The sequence below is a fragment of the Girardinichthys multiradiatus genome, chromosome 7 (assembly GCF_021462225.1).
Source record: "Girardinichthys multiradiatus isolate DD_20200921_A chromosome 7, DD_fGirMul_XY1, whole genome shotgun sequence".
Lineage (NCBI taxonomy): Eukaryota > Metazoa > Chordata > Actinopteri > Cyprinodontiformes > Goodeidae > Girardinichthys > Girardinichthys multiradiatus.
In genome coordinates, this window is record NC_061800.1 from 41,904,508 (window position 1) to 41,919,941 (window position 15,434).

Here is a 15,434-nt window from a genome sequence, read left to right on the forward strand (position 1 = left end):
TACACGTGACGTCTCATTTTGCCTTGTTTGCAGTTAGAAACGTTTCCATGTTTTTTCCTTGACGTCTGCTGGAACTTTACTTTCCAATAAGAGATCTGAGAGGTTAGCTTAAAACTGGTCTTATTGTTTCTTGTCCAGATGGAAAACCAAGTGAAGAACCATCGAAAGGCAGAGGCCGAGGATTTGGGGGTGAGGATTTTACTGATGAAAAACCCCATCGGTGCAAACTGTGCATGAGATGGTGTTTGGAACAGATTAATTCCCTCCGCTGTTATCAACCCGTCTTGGTGTTTTGTGTCATTCATCATGTCTGATAGTTGTTGATTTAAATTACAATAATTTGTTTTATTTAGCATTTTATTCACATAATTGATATTTATGAGTGGCCGGTTGTGTTTATGACATAATTTAAATAATTTAAAGTCAAAAAACTTATTGATTAACAGTACACTCTTTTGTAGCTGAAAGAACTGTAATGAGTTTCCTAATACAGCTAGAAAAACCTCAAGAGAACATTTTAAGATTTTTTGCAGGTAAATCAAAAGTTATATGAACTTGCTTTAATATTTGTTGCTATCTTTTTCTGTCTGGACTTATATCTGTTGTCATTTTGTCTTTGAATTCTTTTCTAAATTCTGTTTGTAAAAACTGGTTCTGCATCATCTTTAGTCTTAACAAAAACATTTCTGTGTTCTTCTAACAGTAGGACCTTTAACCCACAACACATTTTATGTCTGAAACATGACTTCATGTAAGATGCTTTGTTTCATTCTTCAGCCACTCTTATATCTGGAACTAACTGTGTAGATTTTTATTTCTGATGTTGCAGCGAGACAAACTCCTTCTCCCGGTGATGGTGGAAGGGGTCGGGGCATGAAACCTGGTGGAAAAGGTCCATCCCCACCAGAGGAACCATTTGCAGGCTTCAAGCTCAAACCTGTGGCTTTGAAGTTTGTTAAGAAGATTCAGGACATTGTGCTGCAGGAGGCCGAGTCTATCGGCTCGTCTGCCGTGTTCGAATGCGAGGTTTCACCTTCTACAGCCGTCACCTCCTGGATGAAAGATGGCAGTAACCTGCGTGAGAGTCCCAAGCACAAGTTCACCTCTGATGGCAAAGATCGGAAGCTGCACATTATTGATGTCCAGCTGTCTGACACCGGAGAATACACCTGTGTGGCTAAGAACGCTGGAAAGGAGATTTCCTGCACTGCTAAGCTCATAGTTGAAGGTAAACTAAGGTGGCATGAAGAATTTGGTAATAACTGTTCCCCTCATTGTACTGGAAACACTTTCATCTTCACACAGAGCTGCCTGTAAAATGGGTGAAGGAGTTGGAACCTGAGACCTCATGCATGAAGGGTCAGCCAATGTACCTGACCTGTGAGTTGAACAAAGAGAGAGACGTGGTCTGGAAGCGGAACGGAGAGCTTGTGAAGAAAAAGGCTGGGAAAGTAGCCATTAATGTGATCGGTATGCAACATGCTATAACAATCCAGAACTCCACAGATGAGGATGGTGGCATCTACACCTGTGAAGTAGATGGTCAGGAGGAAGTCAAGACTTCAACCACTGTCAAAGTGATTGGTGAGCTATCAGCAGCATGAAGCGTGGAAATCTTCAGACATAAATACTTCAGTTGTAGACAATTTTGTTACCAAACTAATTACAGGATTTGTGTTTGCAGGAAATATTTTATGCACGGACATGACAGTTGTAGAACTGTATCATTTATCATAAAACGTTGATGGTTAATAAAACAGAACATATAAACAAGCATGCAAATATCAAAGAGTTTTCCATCTTTATGAAGACGTGTTAAAGAGACCAAAGATAAAAACTTATGTCGCATGGTTGTGGGATTCTGTTTTATAGCAGACTTATTTTCAAGGAATTGTTTGAGCTCTCAGGGGGAAATGGCCTCTCAGGAGGCTACCATGAACTTGAACAAGCATTATTTTGGAACTGTCCTTGAACAAGATTCAAGGTTCAATGACATAAACAGCAACCAGTTCACTCATTTTTCCAAGATAAAACTGTAACTTCTGTGAACAATTAGTTTTTTTTCAGGTCTCACACAACATTAAACCTGGGCGTCATCAGCATAACAAGAGATGGTAATGATTGTTCCAGATGATTCTGACAAAGCAGTATCATGTACTGGAAAATAGGATGGATGTGGAACACAAGAGCTGACATTAAAATGTCAAGAAAACCATGATCTACATAAAGAAATTAAACATAGTAGACGAAAACATCTTATCCAAAATGGTTTAATAAAACCCAGCATGTTTAAGTCTTTGCAATAAATGTTACAAATATCATCCCAACCTTTTTTAAAATTTGGAAGTTTTGATGTATTTTAGGGTTTTAAAGTATTATATTTTGAGGTACTTTCTATAATGTGACCCCTCACTCTATAGAAATCATCAAAGACTGGCTGGTAAAGCCTCTGAGGGACCAGCATGTGAAACCAAAGACCAAGGCAACGTTCAAATGTGAGCTGTTCAAAGACACTCCCAATTGGAAATGGTACAAAGGAGAGAATGAACTGGCTCCTTCTGACAAAGTCGAGATAAACAAAGATGGAAAGGACATGAAGCTCACCATCAACAACTGCCAACCTGACGATGTGTCAGACTACACCATCAAAGTTGAAGACCGAAGATACACAGCCAAGCTCACACTAGGAGGTATGTTCATGAAAATCAACATTTAAACATTTTGAAAGTTGTGGGTGAAGGTGTTTCTTACACATTTAAAAACCTCTTGTAATTTTCAGAGCGTGAAGCTGAGATCCTGAAACCTCTTGCCAGTGTCGAGGTGGTTGAGAAGGAGGAAGCTCATTTTGATACTGAAATATCTGAGGACGATGTACCCGGTGAATGGAAACTCAGAGGCCAGGCTTTGACCAGATCTCCAGTAAGTTATATTAAAGAGGCTATATTGTTACTTTTTATTTAAATAAAAAGCTCTTCAGGATTTTAGACATAACAAATTTTTGCTTTTGTCCTTTTAGACATGTGACATTAAAGCCGAGGGCGGAAAGCGCTTCCTTACGTTGAAGAATGTGCAGCTGGACCAGGCTGGAGAAGTGTCGTACCAGGCTCTGAACGCAGTCACCAGTGCCATGCTCACCGTTAAAGGTACAAACCGGTCTCAAGAACACTGATTTGGTTCGTCTGTGTTTGTTTTAAGGCCCTGCATCTGTTTGTCTTGTGGAATGGAGGCACTGCTGAAAAACTGGCTGTGTTCTTGCTTTTGTCAATGACTGCTCAATTATTCGCACCTCCCAGAGATCGAAATGGGCTTTGTTGACACGCTGAAGGATATGTCTGTGCCTGAAAAGAAACAGGCTAAGTTTGAATGCACCATCACCAAGGATGTACCAAAGGTCATGTGGTTTAAGGGGGTGGAAATCATCACCCCCTGCCCCAAATATGAAATAATCGATGATGGAAAGAAACACATGCTGATTATAAACAGCTGTGAGTTTGACGATGAGTCTCAGTACACGATAGAGGTGTTGGACCAAAGATCAACAGCTCATTTGACGGTGGAAGGTAAGAACCGCCATGCTTCAAGTCTCCTCTATGTGCTCATTCTGTTTGTGGCTTCAAAGTGTTGGATGGCATCAAACGCTCCTCTCTGTGTGCACTGACCTGCTGTATTCTAGGCATGAGGCTCAAATTTATGCAGCAACTTAAGGACCAAACAATCAAAGAAGGTAATACGGTTCGCTTTGATATTGAATTGACTCACGAGAACGTGCCGGTGGTTTGGTACCGAAACGAAGTCAAACTGCACGTGAGTCGAACGGTGCTCATGCACGTGGAAGGAAGGAGACACACTCTAGAAATGAGGACGCTGAGTCTAGATGATACCTGCCAGATAAAGGCAGAGGCCAAAGGAATTTTCTCCTCAGCCAAACTGACAGTCATAGGTAACAGCATGCTCTCCTTCACTGGGTTTTCTCTGACTGACGTATTTTAGACTGTCACGAGTTACAGAGTTTGTTACATGTGATGAATGTGTAAATGTGAAACTTCTTAACAGGACACTGAAAAATCTATACCAATGACCGCATCAGGCATTATTTTAATATAATAATATGTAATAGGTGTACAGTTTAACACGATAAAACAGTGAAAGTCTGTAACAAACTGTTCATTATGCTCGTCAGAGGGAGATGCCATCTTCTTGGTGAAGCTGCAGGATTACACCGCCACCGAGAAAGACGAGGTGACGCTGGACTGCGAGCTTAGCAAAGACGTTCCCGTGGTCTGGTATCACAGTGAGAAGGAAGTCATTGCCTCCAAGATGGTGGTCATGAGGTCAGAGGGCACCCGCAGGTCTCTGGTCCTGAAGAAAGTGGCGCAGAATAATCAAGGAAAATACGTATGTGACTGTGGAACAGATAAAACCTCGGCCAACATAACAATCGAAGGTAAAGGATGAGCTGCTTTCTGCTCTGATTTCTAACAGAGAACTGATGTTTTCCAGGTTTTAATTATTAAGAAATCTACAAACTAAACCATTAGAATCAATCTTTTCTGTCATGTTTTAGACAAGCAGTTGTTTTAAAACGTCTTAATTCTTAGACTGAAGATCAGTGAAAAACTACACTGTGAGGAATAATAATATTGATGAAAGAATCGGGAAAGATCCATATTGACGTTTATAACCTAAAGTACGTTGTAATGTGTCAGTATGTTTTTCTGCTGCTGGTTTTTGGCTCCAATTATCCTGATGTTTTTCATAACTGTCCGGTTGTCATTTTTATAATTGCGTGATATCAGTTATGAATAGCCCTGTCTTTTCATTTCTTCATCACCTGTTGTTTTATTTTGTTTACTGTAACTTTCCTGCCCACCAGCACGTGACGTTAAAGTCGTCCGGCCAATTTACGGCGTGGAGCTGTTTGATGGCGAGACAGCTCGGTTTGAGGTGGAGATCTCTGAGGACGACGTGCACGGCCAGTGGAAGCTAAACGGAGAAGTGCTCAGTCCTTCCTCTGTGAGCAACACCGCTGCTTCATCAGCCCAGATGGTTTAATATTGTTCAGAGCTTAACATGACCCCAGTTAAACCCTCTTATCATGTGACAGGATGTGGACATCATCGAGGAGGGAGGCAAACACACTCTGATCCTGTACAACTGTAAGGTGTCCATGACCGGAGAGGTGGCGTACTCTGCCGCCAATGCCAAATGTTCTGCCAACCTGAAGGTCAAAGGTGAAACAAACTCACATCACTGCACCATGAAAAAACTTTTTATAATCGCACGAACCTTACCTTGGAACACTACAGGAAGATTTTTCTAGGAACCATGAAAGTTTCCTAGAGCAATATTTTACTCCTGTTGTTTCCAGTGCACAGCCGGATTTGGCCAGGACCAAATCAGAGTACCAGAGCAGAACTCTACCTCAAAAGCTCTGGTATTGTGGTAGTACTTTCTAAATCGGGTACAATATGTAAAATTATGTACATTTAACTTATGCTCAGCAGTAGATGAATTAGTTTGGAAACTTAATATTCAAACTCGCTCATGTTGATTATCAGTGTTTTCCATGTTTGCATTCAGTCAGATGAATAAAGTAAACCTTAGTGGCATAAATATTTAAATGAAGTAAATGAAGGGTGGAGTTCTGCTTTCAACATCTGTGAAGACATCTCATAAAAGTCATTTTTTCTGGTCATGTTAAAATGTTTACAGAGTTTATGTTCCAAGACCCCAAACAATCCCAGCCTCCAGGATTATGTATCGTTAACAGATTTTAGGTTTTAAACAAGCAGACATGCTGTGTGGTTCTTGTTCCTTCTAGACATCCAGCGCAGGCTTTAATTACTAAACATCTGTGGATAATTAATTACATCCTCTGAGTCAGCAGAGCTTTTAATTGAGTTTCAATGTGTAACTGCCACAAATAACTACAAGTTATGGCTGTAAAACACTAACCCGGTTTTCTTCTCCTCTCTTGCTCAAATGCAAGACAAGAAATGTTATTTAAAATTTGTTACAGTAACACCTTTCGATGAGGTTTGGACTGACTCCATAATTAATAACATGTAATCATTGGTTACAGTTTTGTGGCTGAAAATCACAGTTTTAATTTTTATGACTAGTACTCTTTTTCTCTCACGCTGGAGAGCCAGGTTCAGTAGAGATAAATTAAAATCTACTTTAGTTACACATTTCCAAAATTGTTTGAAGTGACTGAAGTCCCTTTAAAACTGTAACCGCTTTGAAACAATCTGAGATCAATGTTGTATCGTCTAATTTCACAATTTTTAATTCAGTTATGGACTCTGCTGTTGTGACAAGTGGTCAGGCCTCTCTCCATATCAGTGAAGCTAAAGCAGCAACACTCTCGCAGGAAAAGATCATAATTTATCAAAATATTTCAGACACTAAAGTTGAAACCCAAACCACTGACCAGCAACGTAAAGCAAAGACTTACAGGAAATTAGGTTCTGGGGGGTAAAAACCTTCTGGATCGACACGTTTCAGGTTGACTGAAAAATACAGTTTGTAGTTAATAAGTAAAATGTACTTTAGCTGCATTAAAGCATTTTTGATTTCCCTTCAGATATGCAACTGCTAATAGTGCAGAAAGATCACATTGTGAACTAAAATATACTGAACAAATAGAAAACAATTTATAAAGTGTCCATAGCAGAGGGCAACAGACCTTTTACTTTTATTTTCTCAAGAAATAGTTTTTAACTTTCTAACCTGATCATCAAGCACAGAACAAAATAAAATGTATTTTATTGGTTCATTTAAACCATTTCTTTAAAAAATCCTTTATTTAACACATTTGACACGCTTTAATGTTCCAAACTGAATCGTTTTTCTCCTCCACCATGTTATTTGTGCCATTTTTCATAAAATCAAAGCATAAATCCTTACCTCAACATCGAGCCTCTGCTGCTGTGTTTTCCTGCAGAGCTTCCTCTGAACTTCCTCACACCCCTGAGCGACGTTCAGGTGTATGAGAAGGACGAGGCCCGGTTCGAGGTGGAGGTGTCGAGACCTCCGAAGAGCTTCCGCTGGCTCAAAGGCTCCCAGGAGCTGAAGAGCGACGACAAGTACGACATAATACAGGAGGGTAAAATGTACGTTCTGGTGATCCGATCGGCTGCCTTTGACGACGAGGCCAAGTACATGTTTGAGGCAGAGGACAACAGGACCACCGGCAAACTCATCATTCAGGGTAATCCTGCCGTGTTGAACTTTTTAGGGCTGGAACAATTGGATTAATCGTGATTAATTGATTATTAAAATAATCATAAACTAATTTAGCAATCGAATAATCGTTAACTGGAGAGACAGACTCCAGTTAACATGCCATTTGCTGAGAGAACAACCCACTCAGAGCCGTAGTTAAGCCAACATTGAACAAAAAATACATACATTTTGCATTTAAGTTGAAATACCTTCTTTGTCTGTAAATTTGCTCTATTTAGAACTTCTCTAGTCAATCCGATTGTTGAATAAACTACTTCTTGACCAGTGTGATATTAAGTAGTGTAATTTTATCAATAAACAGCACACAATAACTTATTGTATTCATATTTTTAAAGATCTTGTTATTTATTGACGCTCTCATTAAGCCAGAAAAACATTGCGTCATTTAGTGCCATAGGTTTAATAAATACTCTTCCTAAAGTTCTGGTTTTCTGTTAGCACTTTTTTACAGAAATGTGTGGTCTGTTATGGATAAAACTATGAACAAACTAACAACGAGGTGGTTTTCCAATGGCAGGTATTCGCCTGGAGTTTGTCAAACCCATTAAAGACGTGACAGTGAAAGAGCGGGAAACAGCAGAGTTCAGCGTTGAGCTGTCTCATGAAAACATCTCAGTGGTTTGGTACAAAAATGACGTCCGGCTGCTTCCCAGTAAGGTCGTTCACATGTCGGATCAGGGAAAGATCCACACTCTAGCCTTCAAGGAGGTGACGATCGACGACACGTCTATGATCAAGGTGGAGGGTATGGACAAGAGCTTGACGGCCATGCTCACTGTGATCGGTCAGTGTTTTCCCATCTGTGATTGGATGGAAATGATTCATTTAAATAAATGTTTTCACATAAACTCAAGTCTTATTTGAACATCTGCTGTGTGCAGAGGGCGACCTGTACTTTACCACCAAGCTGCAGAACTACACTGCTGTGGAGAAGGACGAGGTGAAGCTGGTCTGTGAACTCAGCAAAGCCGTCGCTGATGTGAAATGGTTTAAGGACGGGAAAGAGATCACTCCGTCTAAGAATATCGCCATCAGCGTGGACGGAAAGAAGAGAATCCTGATGGTCCGGAAGGCAGAGAAGGCCAACATCGGAGCGTATACCTGCGACTGTGGCTCAGACAAAACCACAGCAAACCTCAACATTGAAGGTACAACTAATAGTTTATGAATTAGGAACTTTAATAGAAACCAGTCTGGCAGAGAAAGTTAGGTTTTCTAGATCTTCTGTTAAGAAAAAGAAAAACAGTGTAGGTGTAAGATTATTAATGATATTTAGAAAATCCTTGCAGTGAAACATCATCCAAAGACGACACTAGATGTTTAATCAGTAGTTATTAGGTTTCCACCTCCCAGTCGTTGCGATCTATCAGGAAGCTGGTGAACCTTCTGTTAGGATCAGAGCATCTCCACAGCTGCAGCTCGGTGGGATGTTTGTGTCTGTAGGGACTAGGACAGACTTGGGGTCCAAAGAAGGAAAACCCTGGACATACATGTAGGCTGGCAACTATTCTGATGATTTGCACAGAAAAAGAAAAAAGTTTAGATACTACCTAAAAGTACTAATAATTTTTTTCATACAGAAGACACGCTAGAAACACATTTTGGCTCTGCAATGATCCGTTCAGCAGTATTACCAACAGGCTGCTGTCAGTGAGACAGGCACAAATCCTGCTGTTCTTATCCAACAGACAGGAAATGTTCATGGCCAAACTCTGAACATTCAGACAGGTGTCCATATGAGTTGTAAAAGTTAGCAGGTATTTAATAAAAAGACTTGGAGGTTTCAGTCTTCTGGGATTAATGAGTTTTAAAGACAACACAAAATCACTGAGGTATATAGATTTTGAAACGTCTAAAAACCTGCTGGACACTAATAAACATGAATACACAGTTATTCTCAAACATGTATTTCTCTTCATTCTCAGCCAAAGCTGCTCAAAATATGGGTCACTTACAGGCTCCCTTGACCAACACTGGGTCAGTTTGACATCTTAGCTTCTAAACTTGGCAAACCTTAAGTTAATCTGATTTTATGAAGAAATAAAATTCAACACAATAGTTGCATTATTTTACAAACCAACTTACTGTTACAGAGTTCAGCTTCTTAAGGTGAAAACCATACTATAATTAAAAGTGAATAATGCTAAAACTCTTTGATTTTACTGCTTCATTGTCTTAGAAGACTCATGTTATGTGGTTCATGTCACTGATTCCTGTTGTTGTCCCGTGTTTGTCTGCGCTGCTTTAAATTTAAAGCTTTACGTTCTTCCATCTAGATTCTCTGTTCGTATCATCTCTGTGATAATACTTAATTATATGATTTTGCATCGTTTTTGAATACTTATTTAATACACTAATTACATGTATTTTTTTTCTGTAACACAGTTGAATATTTGTGAACTTTAGCCATTTTGGTCTTGAATGTGACTGCTAGACCATGCAGCCAGCCAGACCGCTGCAGCTAAGTGCACAATGTGTACGACAACGGCATGCATGGGCGAGCCATCCTGGAACTAACACAAGAAATATTATCCAGCTAGAAATTACACATTTCTCAAAGTTATGGACCAAAAACTAGATTTAAACATATGTAGATTTTGTCCCCTTTCTGTCTGATATCAGCCACGCACTCCTAATACCCAGCTACTGTGTTGAGATTTAGCCACCAGGAATGTGCTGGCCTTTAATCTGAAAGTTTTAGGACTAATTCATTTCAGAATATAATAAATTAATTGTGTTTATAAAGTCATAAAAATTACAGTATCATCAGCATACAGCAGCAGGCCCCTGTCAGTTTTGTTGCATTGAACACATGATAAATAATTTCCAAAATGTGCTGTTTGCCTGTTTGTAAGGGTTTGCTGCTCTCTCTACAGAGCGTGATATCAAGGTTGTCCGTCCCCTGTACAGCGTGGAAGTCACAGAGGCAGAGACAGCCAGGTTTGAGACAGAGATTTCTGAGGAGGACGTCCATGGAAACTGGAAACTGAAAGGAGAAGCACTGCACCAGTCTGCTGTAAGGCTTCCTGGAACGAAGCAACCTTCCCTGAATTTTAACACAGCTGACTGTCTGTTTTTCACCCTTCAGGATGTGGAGATTAAAGAGGAAGGAACCAAACATATGCTGATTCTCTACAATGTCCGGAAGGACATGGCCGGACCTGTGGACTTCTCTGCAGCCAATGCCAAATCCAACGCTCAGCTCAGGGTCAAAGGTCAGATGTTATTCCCTGTTTAACTGCTGCTTGTTAACAGCAGATCCTTTATTAAATCAGAATTTTTTACTGAGGCACAGCTGCACCTGTTTTGAGTTTAAAAAAAGAAATGAAGTCCATGTCGTTTGGTACATACCTCAATGTCTTAGTCAGTCATCAGCCAATCAGAGCTGGGGGTTATTTTCAGTCTGAGTTTATCTGCTCTGTGAAACCTCTCTGCTTCTCCATAAACCGACTTCCCTGCTCTCTGACAGGTTTGTAACTTTCTCCTGCTTCTCATCTTCCTCAGCTCGCTCCATCACACTGATGCGTCCTCTGAAGGATGTGACGGTGACAGCCGGAGAGACAGCCATCTTTGATTGCGAGCTGTCCTACGAAGGCATTGAAGTGGAGTGGTTCGTTGGAGGACAAAAGATGGAGGCCAGCGACCGGGTCAGTTACAGCTCATTACTAACTAATTCAAAAGAAGAGCAAAACCAAGACAAGAACATAGAGAGGAGACGAGAACAGTTCTATATGTGTTTATATGAGAGAGTAGGCCAACATTTCTGTACTACAACTAGAGACTGAAAATCTTAACTAAGAATGTTTTCAGTGGAACAGATGGAAATATCTGCCCCACCTTTAAGATCAGTAATGAGGGATGTGCAACATCCTGGGTATCCTTTTAACTGCTTGTTATTTTCTGGTACACGTTTATTGTCTATGTTCAACTGTTTTTAATACATGTGTTTGTTCACTTATGTCTATTGTATATAGTATTTATTATTTGTGCAGCCTCAATTTTATTTTTTTATTTTACTTTTTATTATTTGTCTAACACCAAGCTGCCAGGGGGGGGACTGCAGATGGAAATTAGCCTGAGGCTATAATCTAGCATATTTACATTTCTGTAAATGTTTAAGATGCATTGTCCCTCCTCTTTTTCTTAAATAAATAAAATAAAATAAAAAGTTTGACATTTCTAAAACAAGAGCTGCAGTTTGCTTCTTAACAAAATCACCAGTTAGCTTGAAAGTTTTCAAACATATTCCCAGTACGTGTCAAAAAAAGGTCTGAAGTTTCTCAGCATTTATTTTTCTCTTTATTAAGAGAAATGGCTATAAAGTTGTATTTGTTTTGCTAGTTCCAGCTGCATATTCCCCTTCAGGTTTTCTGTTTTCACTTTGTTGATCTAACATAAAAGCTTAAAGCTGAAACTTTACAAAAAACAGTGGAGATAAATCAGAAGTCAGAGTATCCTAGTTAAACGTTCCACAGGGCTGAACTGTTAGAGCGAAGTTAAAAATAACATCAGATATGAGAGAGCTGCTCTTATCTTCAACCCTCCCACCGTCCCAGCAGCTTTATCTGCACAGAGAGACTCAGTTTTATCTCGGCACACAGACAACACCACTAGAGGAAGTAATGAAGTACGAGAAACCGCATCAGATGCATTTATCCAGAGCATGAACATCATTGGGTCAAAGGTCAACTAGAAAGAACATCAAATGTTAAACAAAGAAATAATAAAATGATCAGTTAATCATAAATAAAATAAATGTTTCTTAAAACAATAAAATATAATTGTTTTAAAGAATTTATATGTTTCAACAAATTTTGTATGAACTTTTTTAGTAAACACTAAACAAATTTAATAATTACCAAACATGGACATTTTGCCAGAGGTTTTTAATGTTTTTAGAAGAGAATTTTAGTTATCAAAAGTTTACAAAGTCACGGGAACCTCCTGTTTTCATTGCTTTGAGATTCGGCAGCGTTCCTTTCAATTTGTAGGGGAAACATTTTAATTCAGTTGAAAATGATGGAAGATGAATTTAAATGTGTCCATGTTGAACCTGCAGCTATAATCTTTACCTAAGTAATGAGCAGGAATGTAAGCTCTGGCTGATCAACAGCTGCAGCAGGTGGAGCTGTCAATAAATCAGAGTTCTCTGTGTCTCCAGGTAAAGACTCGGGTGGCAGGTAGAGTTCACACTCTGACCGTCCGAGACGTGATGCTGTCAGAAGCCGGTGAGGTCAAAGTGACTGCCAAAGATTTCCTGACTCAGGCTCAGCTCTTTGTTGGAGGTAAAACACTCAGTCGTACAGGGGACAGTGAACATATCACACATGTTTAGTCACCAGCTGATCAAGGTGTTTGGGTTTAGAGCCACCGGTGGAGTTCACAAAGCCTCTGGAGGACCAGACGGTGGAGGAAGAGGCCACAGCCACGCTGGAGTGTGAAGTCTCAAGAGAGAACGCAGAGGTCCGCTGGTTCAGGGAGGGTCAGGAGATCAGAAAGACTAAGAAGTACGACACCATAGCTGATGGACGTAAAAGAGCTCTTATCATCCATGACTGCTCTCCAGATGATGCCAAACTATACACATGTGATGCTAAAGAGTTCAAGACTTCCTGCTTCCTGGAGGTTACACGTAAGCAGAAGCTTTAATTTTAGTCTTTAATTTTAATCTTTTCAGTCGCAAACGGAAGACGTCATCAGAAACGGGAGCAAAGACCTTAAAATACTCTGAGATTAATTAACAAGGATGTAAAACGGAGGAAACAATGAAAGTTTGTCTTTTTGTCCACAGCTCCTTATGTGGAGTTTACAAAACCTCTGCAGGACGTGGAAGTCAGAGAGAAGGAATCAGCCAGGTTTGAATGTGAAGTGTCCCGCGAATCTGCCAAGGTAAAGCACTCAGAAACAGGCAGTCTGTGTAAGACCAGAAAAATAGAGTTTATTCACTTTGTTCAGACTCGGAGTGACGCTCACATCCTTCTTTTGTTTTAAGGTCCGCTGGTTTAAAGATGGCAGCGAGATCAGGAAAGGAAAGAAGTATGAGATCATTGCTAAGGGGGTGCAGAGGGTCCTCATCGTCCACAAGTCAGCGTTTGACGATGAAGCAGAGTACGAATGTGATGCCAGAACCTTCAAGACTTCTGGCATGCTTACTGTCATCGGTAAGGAACATTGAGACATTAGGAAACTTCTCTGGCTCCAAATTTCGATTTTGTTTTTACCTCAGATGGACATGTAACTAGAACCACCAATCAAACCTGAGTTTACTTTGTGTGTTGTACTAAAACAGAACCAGAACTGCAGAGTAAAAACGGAGATATGACTCTGTAAGCCAGCGCGCATTCATAAATCTTTTGCTCTGTGTTTCCTCAGAGGAAGCAACCACATTCACCAAGAACCTATCCAATGTGGAAGGAACGGAGACAGACAGTGTTAAGATGATCTGTGAAGTTTCCAAGGCCAACGCCGAGGTGACCTGGTACCGAGGAGATGAAGAGCTGCCAGAGGGCGGACGCTACGATCAGATCATGGACGGTCGCAGGAGGATCTTGATCATCCAGGACCTGAGGATGGAAGATGCTGGAGAATACAACTGTAGACTGAGTCCAACTGTCCGGACAACTGCCACACTAAAACTCAGTGGTAATCTTTCCAAAAGAAGAGATTAGATCATTTGACATTTAGTTGCCTTTTAACTCGGGTGCTTTACTCTTGTCCTGTTCTTCCTGTCTTCTTTCATTTCTTCTTCTGCTCTGAAGAACTGGCAGCGGAGTTCATCTCTTGTCCTCAGAACCAGGAAGTTGTGGAGGGTGAGAAGGTCGAGTTCTCCTGCACCGTCTCCAAAGACACCTATGAGGTGAAGTGGTTTAGAGGTGAACAAGAGATCCAAGCTGGAGACAAATACACAATCGTCAGTGAAGGAAAGAGAAGGGCTCTGATTGTGAAAAACTGTGACCTGAAAGATGAGGGTGGTTATGTTGCTCACATCGGCAGCGTTAAAGCTTCTGCTGACCTCTGTGTGATAGGTAAAACCTTCATTGTCTTCTTACTGCCTGGTTTTGGTGGTCTTCCAGCTGGTATTAACTGGTTTCTGTTCTGCTGCAGAAAAACTGAGGATTGTTACACCAATTAAGGACACAGAGGTGAAAGAAGGAAGTGAGATTGTGTTTAACTGTGAGACCAACACTGAGGGAGGCAAGGCCAAGTGGCTAAAGAATGAAGAGACCGTTTTTGAAAGCAGCAAGTACATGATGGTCCAGAGAGAAAACGTCTTCTCTCTGAGGATCAAAGATGCTCAGAAGGCAGATGAGGCCACCTACACCATCGCTCTGACTAATAACAGAGGAGAACATGCCCAGTGCTCCGCCATCGCTAAAGTTGCAGGTAAAAATGTTAATTTTGTATCTGCTCTCTTGTTTTTCTTCTTCATGAAATATTGATTCTGTAAACATCCGATGACCCCCACAGAGGAGAAACTCAGATTCCTGGAGCCCATCGAGGACATCGAGACTCAGGAGAAGAAGACCATCAGCTTTGTTTGTAAAGTGAATCGGCCTGAGGTGACCATAAGATGGATGAAGGCCGGCCAGGAGGTGACGCTCAGCAAACGCGTCGTCTACAGAGCCGACGGCCTCAAACACACCCTGACCATCAAGGACTGTGTCATGGAAGATGAGGGCGAGTACACCGCCGTCGTCGGAGACGACAAGTGTGCTGCCGAGCTGATCATCAGCGAGGCGCCCACGGACTTCACGGCAGCTCAAAGATCAGACTATTACTGAGTTTGAAGATGCAGAGTTTACTTGCAAGCTGAGCAAGGAGAAGGCTGCTGTTAAGTGGTACCGGAACGGACGAGAGATCCGAGAAGGACCCAGGTATCTGCCCTACTTAGCAGGCCATGATATTTAAACAGAGCAGCAGTCAAACACCGCAGCCCAGACACAAACCTGGTTTTAAAATGAAAAACTTAGCTTATAAATTCCTCTCTGACAGTTTTCTGATGCAAACTTTTGCAGATATCACATGGAAAAAGAAGGCAAGATGTGCAGATTGATCATTAAAGTGTGTAGACCAGATGATGAATGTGAATACGCCTGTGGTGTGGATGAGAGAAGGACCAGAGCCAGGCTCTTTGTTGAAGGTCAGCTTCCTGATTCTATATCTCGTCATAGAAACTCAGGCAGACA

At 40.9% G+C, this 15,434-nt stretch overlaps 1 protein-coding gene across 1 annotated transcript in view; it reads left to right on the top strand.

Annotated features, from left to right (window-relative positions):
- ttn.1 (titin, tandem duplicate 1) overlaps positions 1–15,434 on the top strand; it is a 163,029-nt gene that overhangs the window by 64,718 nt on the left and 82,877 nt on the right. Inside the window, 27 exon segments of the mRNA XM_047369711.1 lie at positions 139–189; positions 830–1,228; positions 1,306–1,584; positions 2,421–2,690; positions 2,780–2,919; positions 3,017–3,143; positions 3,294–3,560; positions 3,674–3,940; positions 4,181–4,444; positions 4,874–5,013; positions 5,105–5,231; positions 6,947–7,213; positions 7,766–8,032; positions 8,130–8,396; positions 10,125–10,264; positions 10,337–10,463; positions 10,753–10,895; positions 12,410–12,533; positions 12,614–12,880; positions 13,040–13,137; positions 13,241–13,409; positions 13,621–13,890; positions 14,007–14,273; positions 14,353–14,631; positions 14,716–15,001; positions 15,003–15,122; positions 15,264–15,388. Of these exon segments, the coding sequence (XP_047225667.1) occupies positions 139–189; positions 830–1,228; positions 1,306–1,584; positions 2,421–2,690; positions 2,780–2,919; positions 3,017–3,143; positions 3,294–3,560; positions 3,674–3,940; positions 4,181–4,444; positions 4,874–5,013; positions 5,105–5,231; positions 6,947–7,213; positions 7,766–8,032; positions 8,130–8,396; positions 10,125–10,264; positions 10,337–10,463; positions 10,753–10,895; positions 12,410–12,533; positions 12,614–12,880; positions 13,040–13,137; positions 13,241–13,409; positions 13,621–13,890; positions 14,007–14,273; positions 14,353–14,631; positions 14,716–15,001; positions 15,003–15,122; positions 15,264–15,388 (5,547 nt within the window).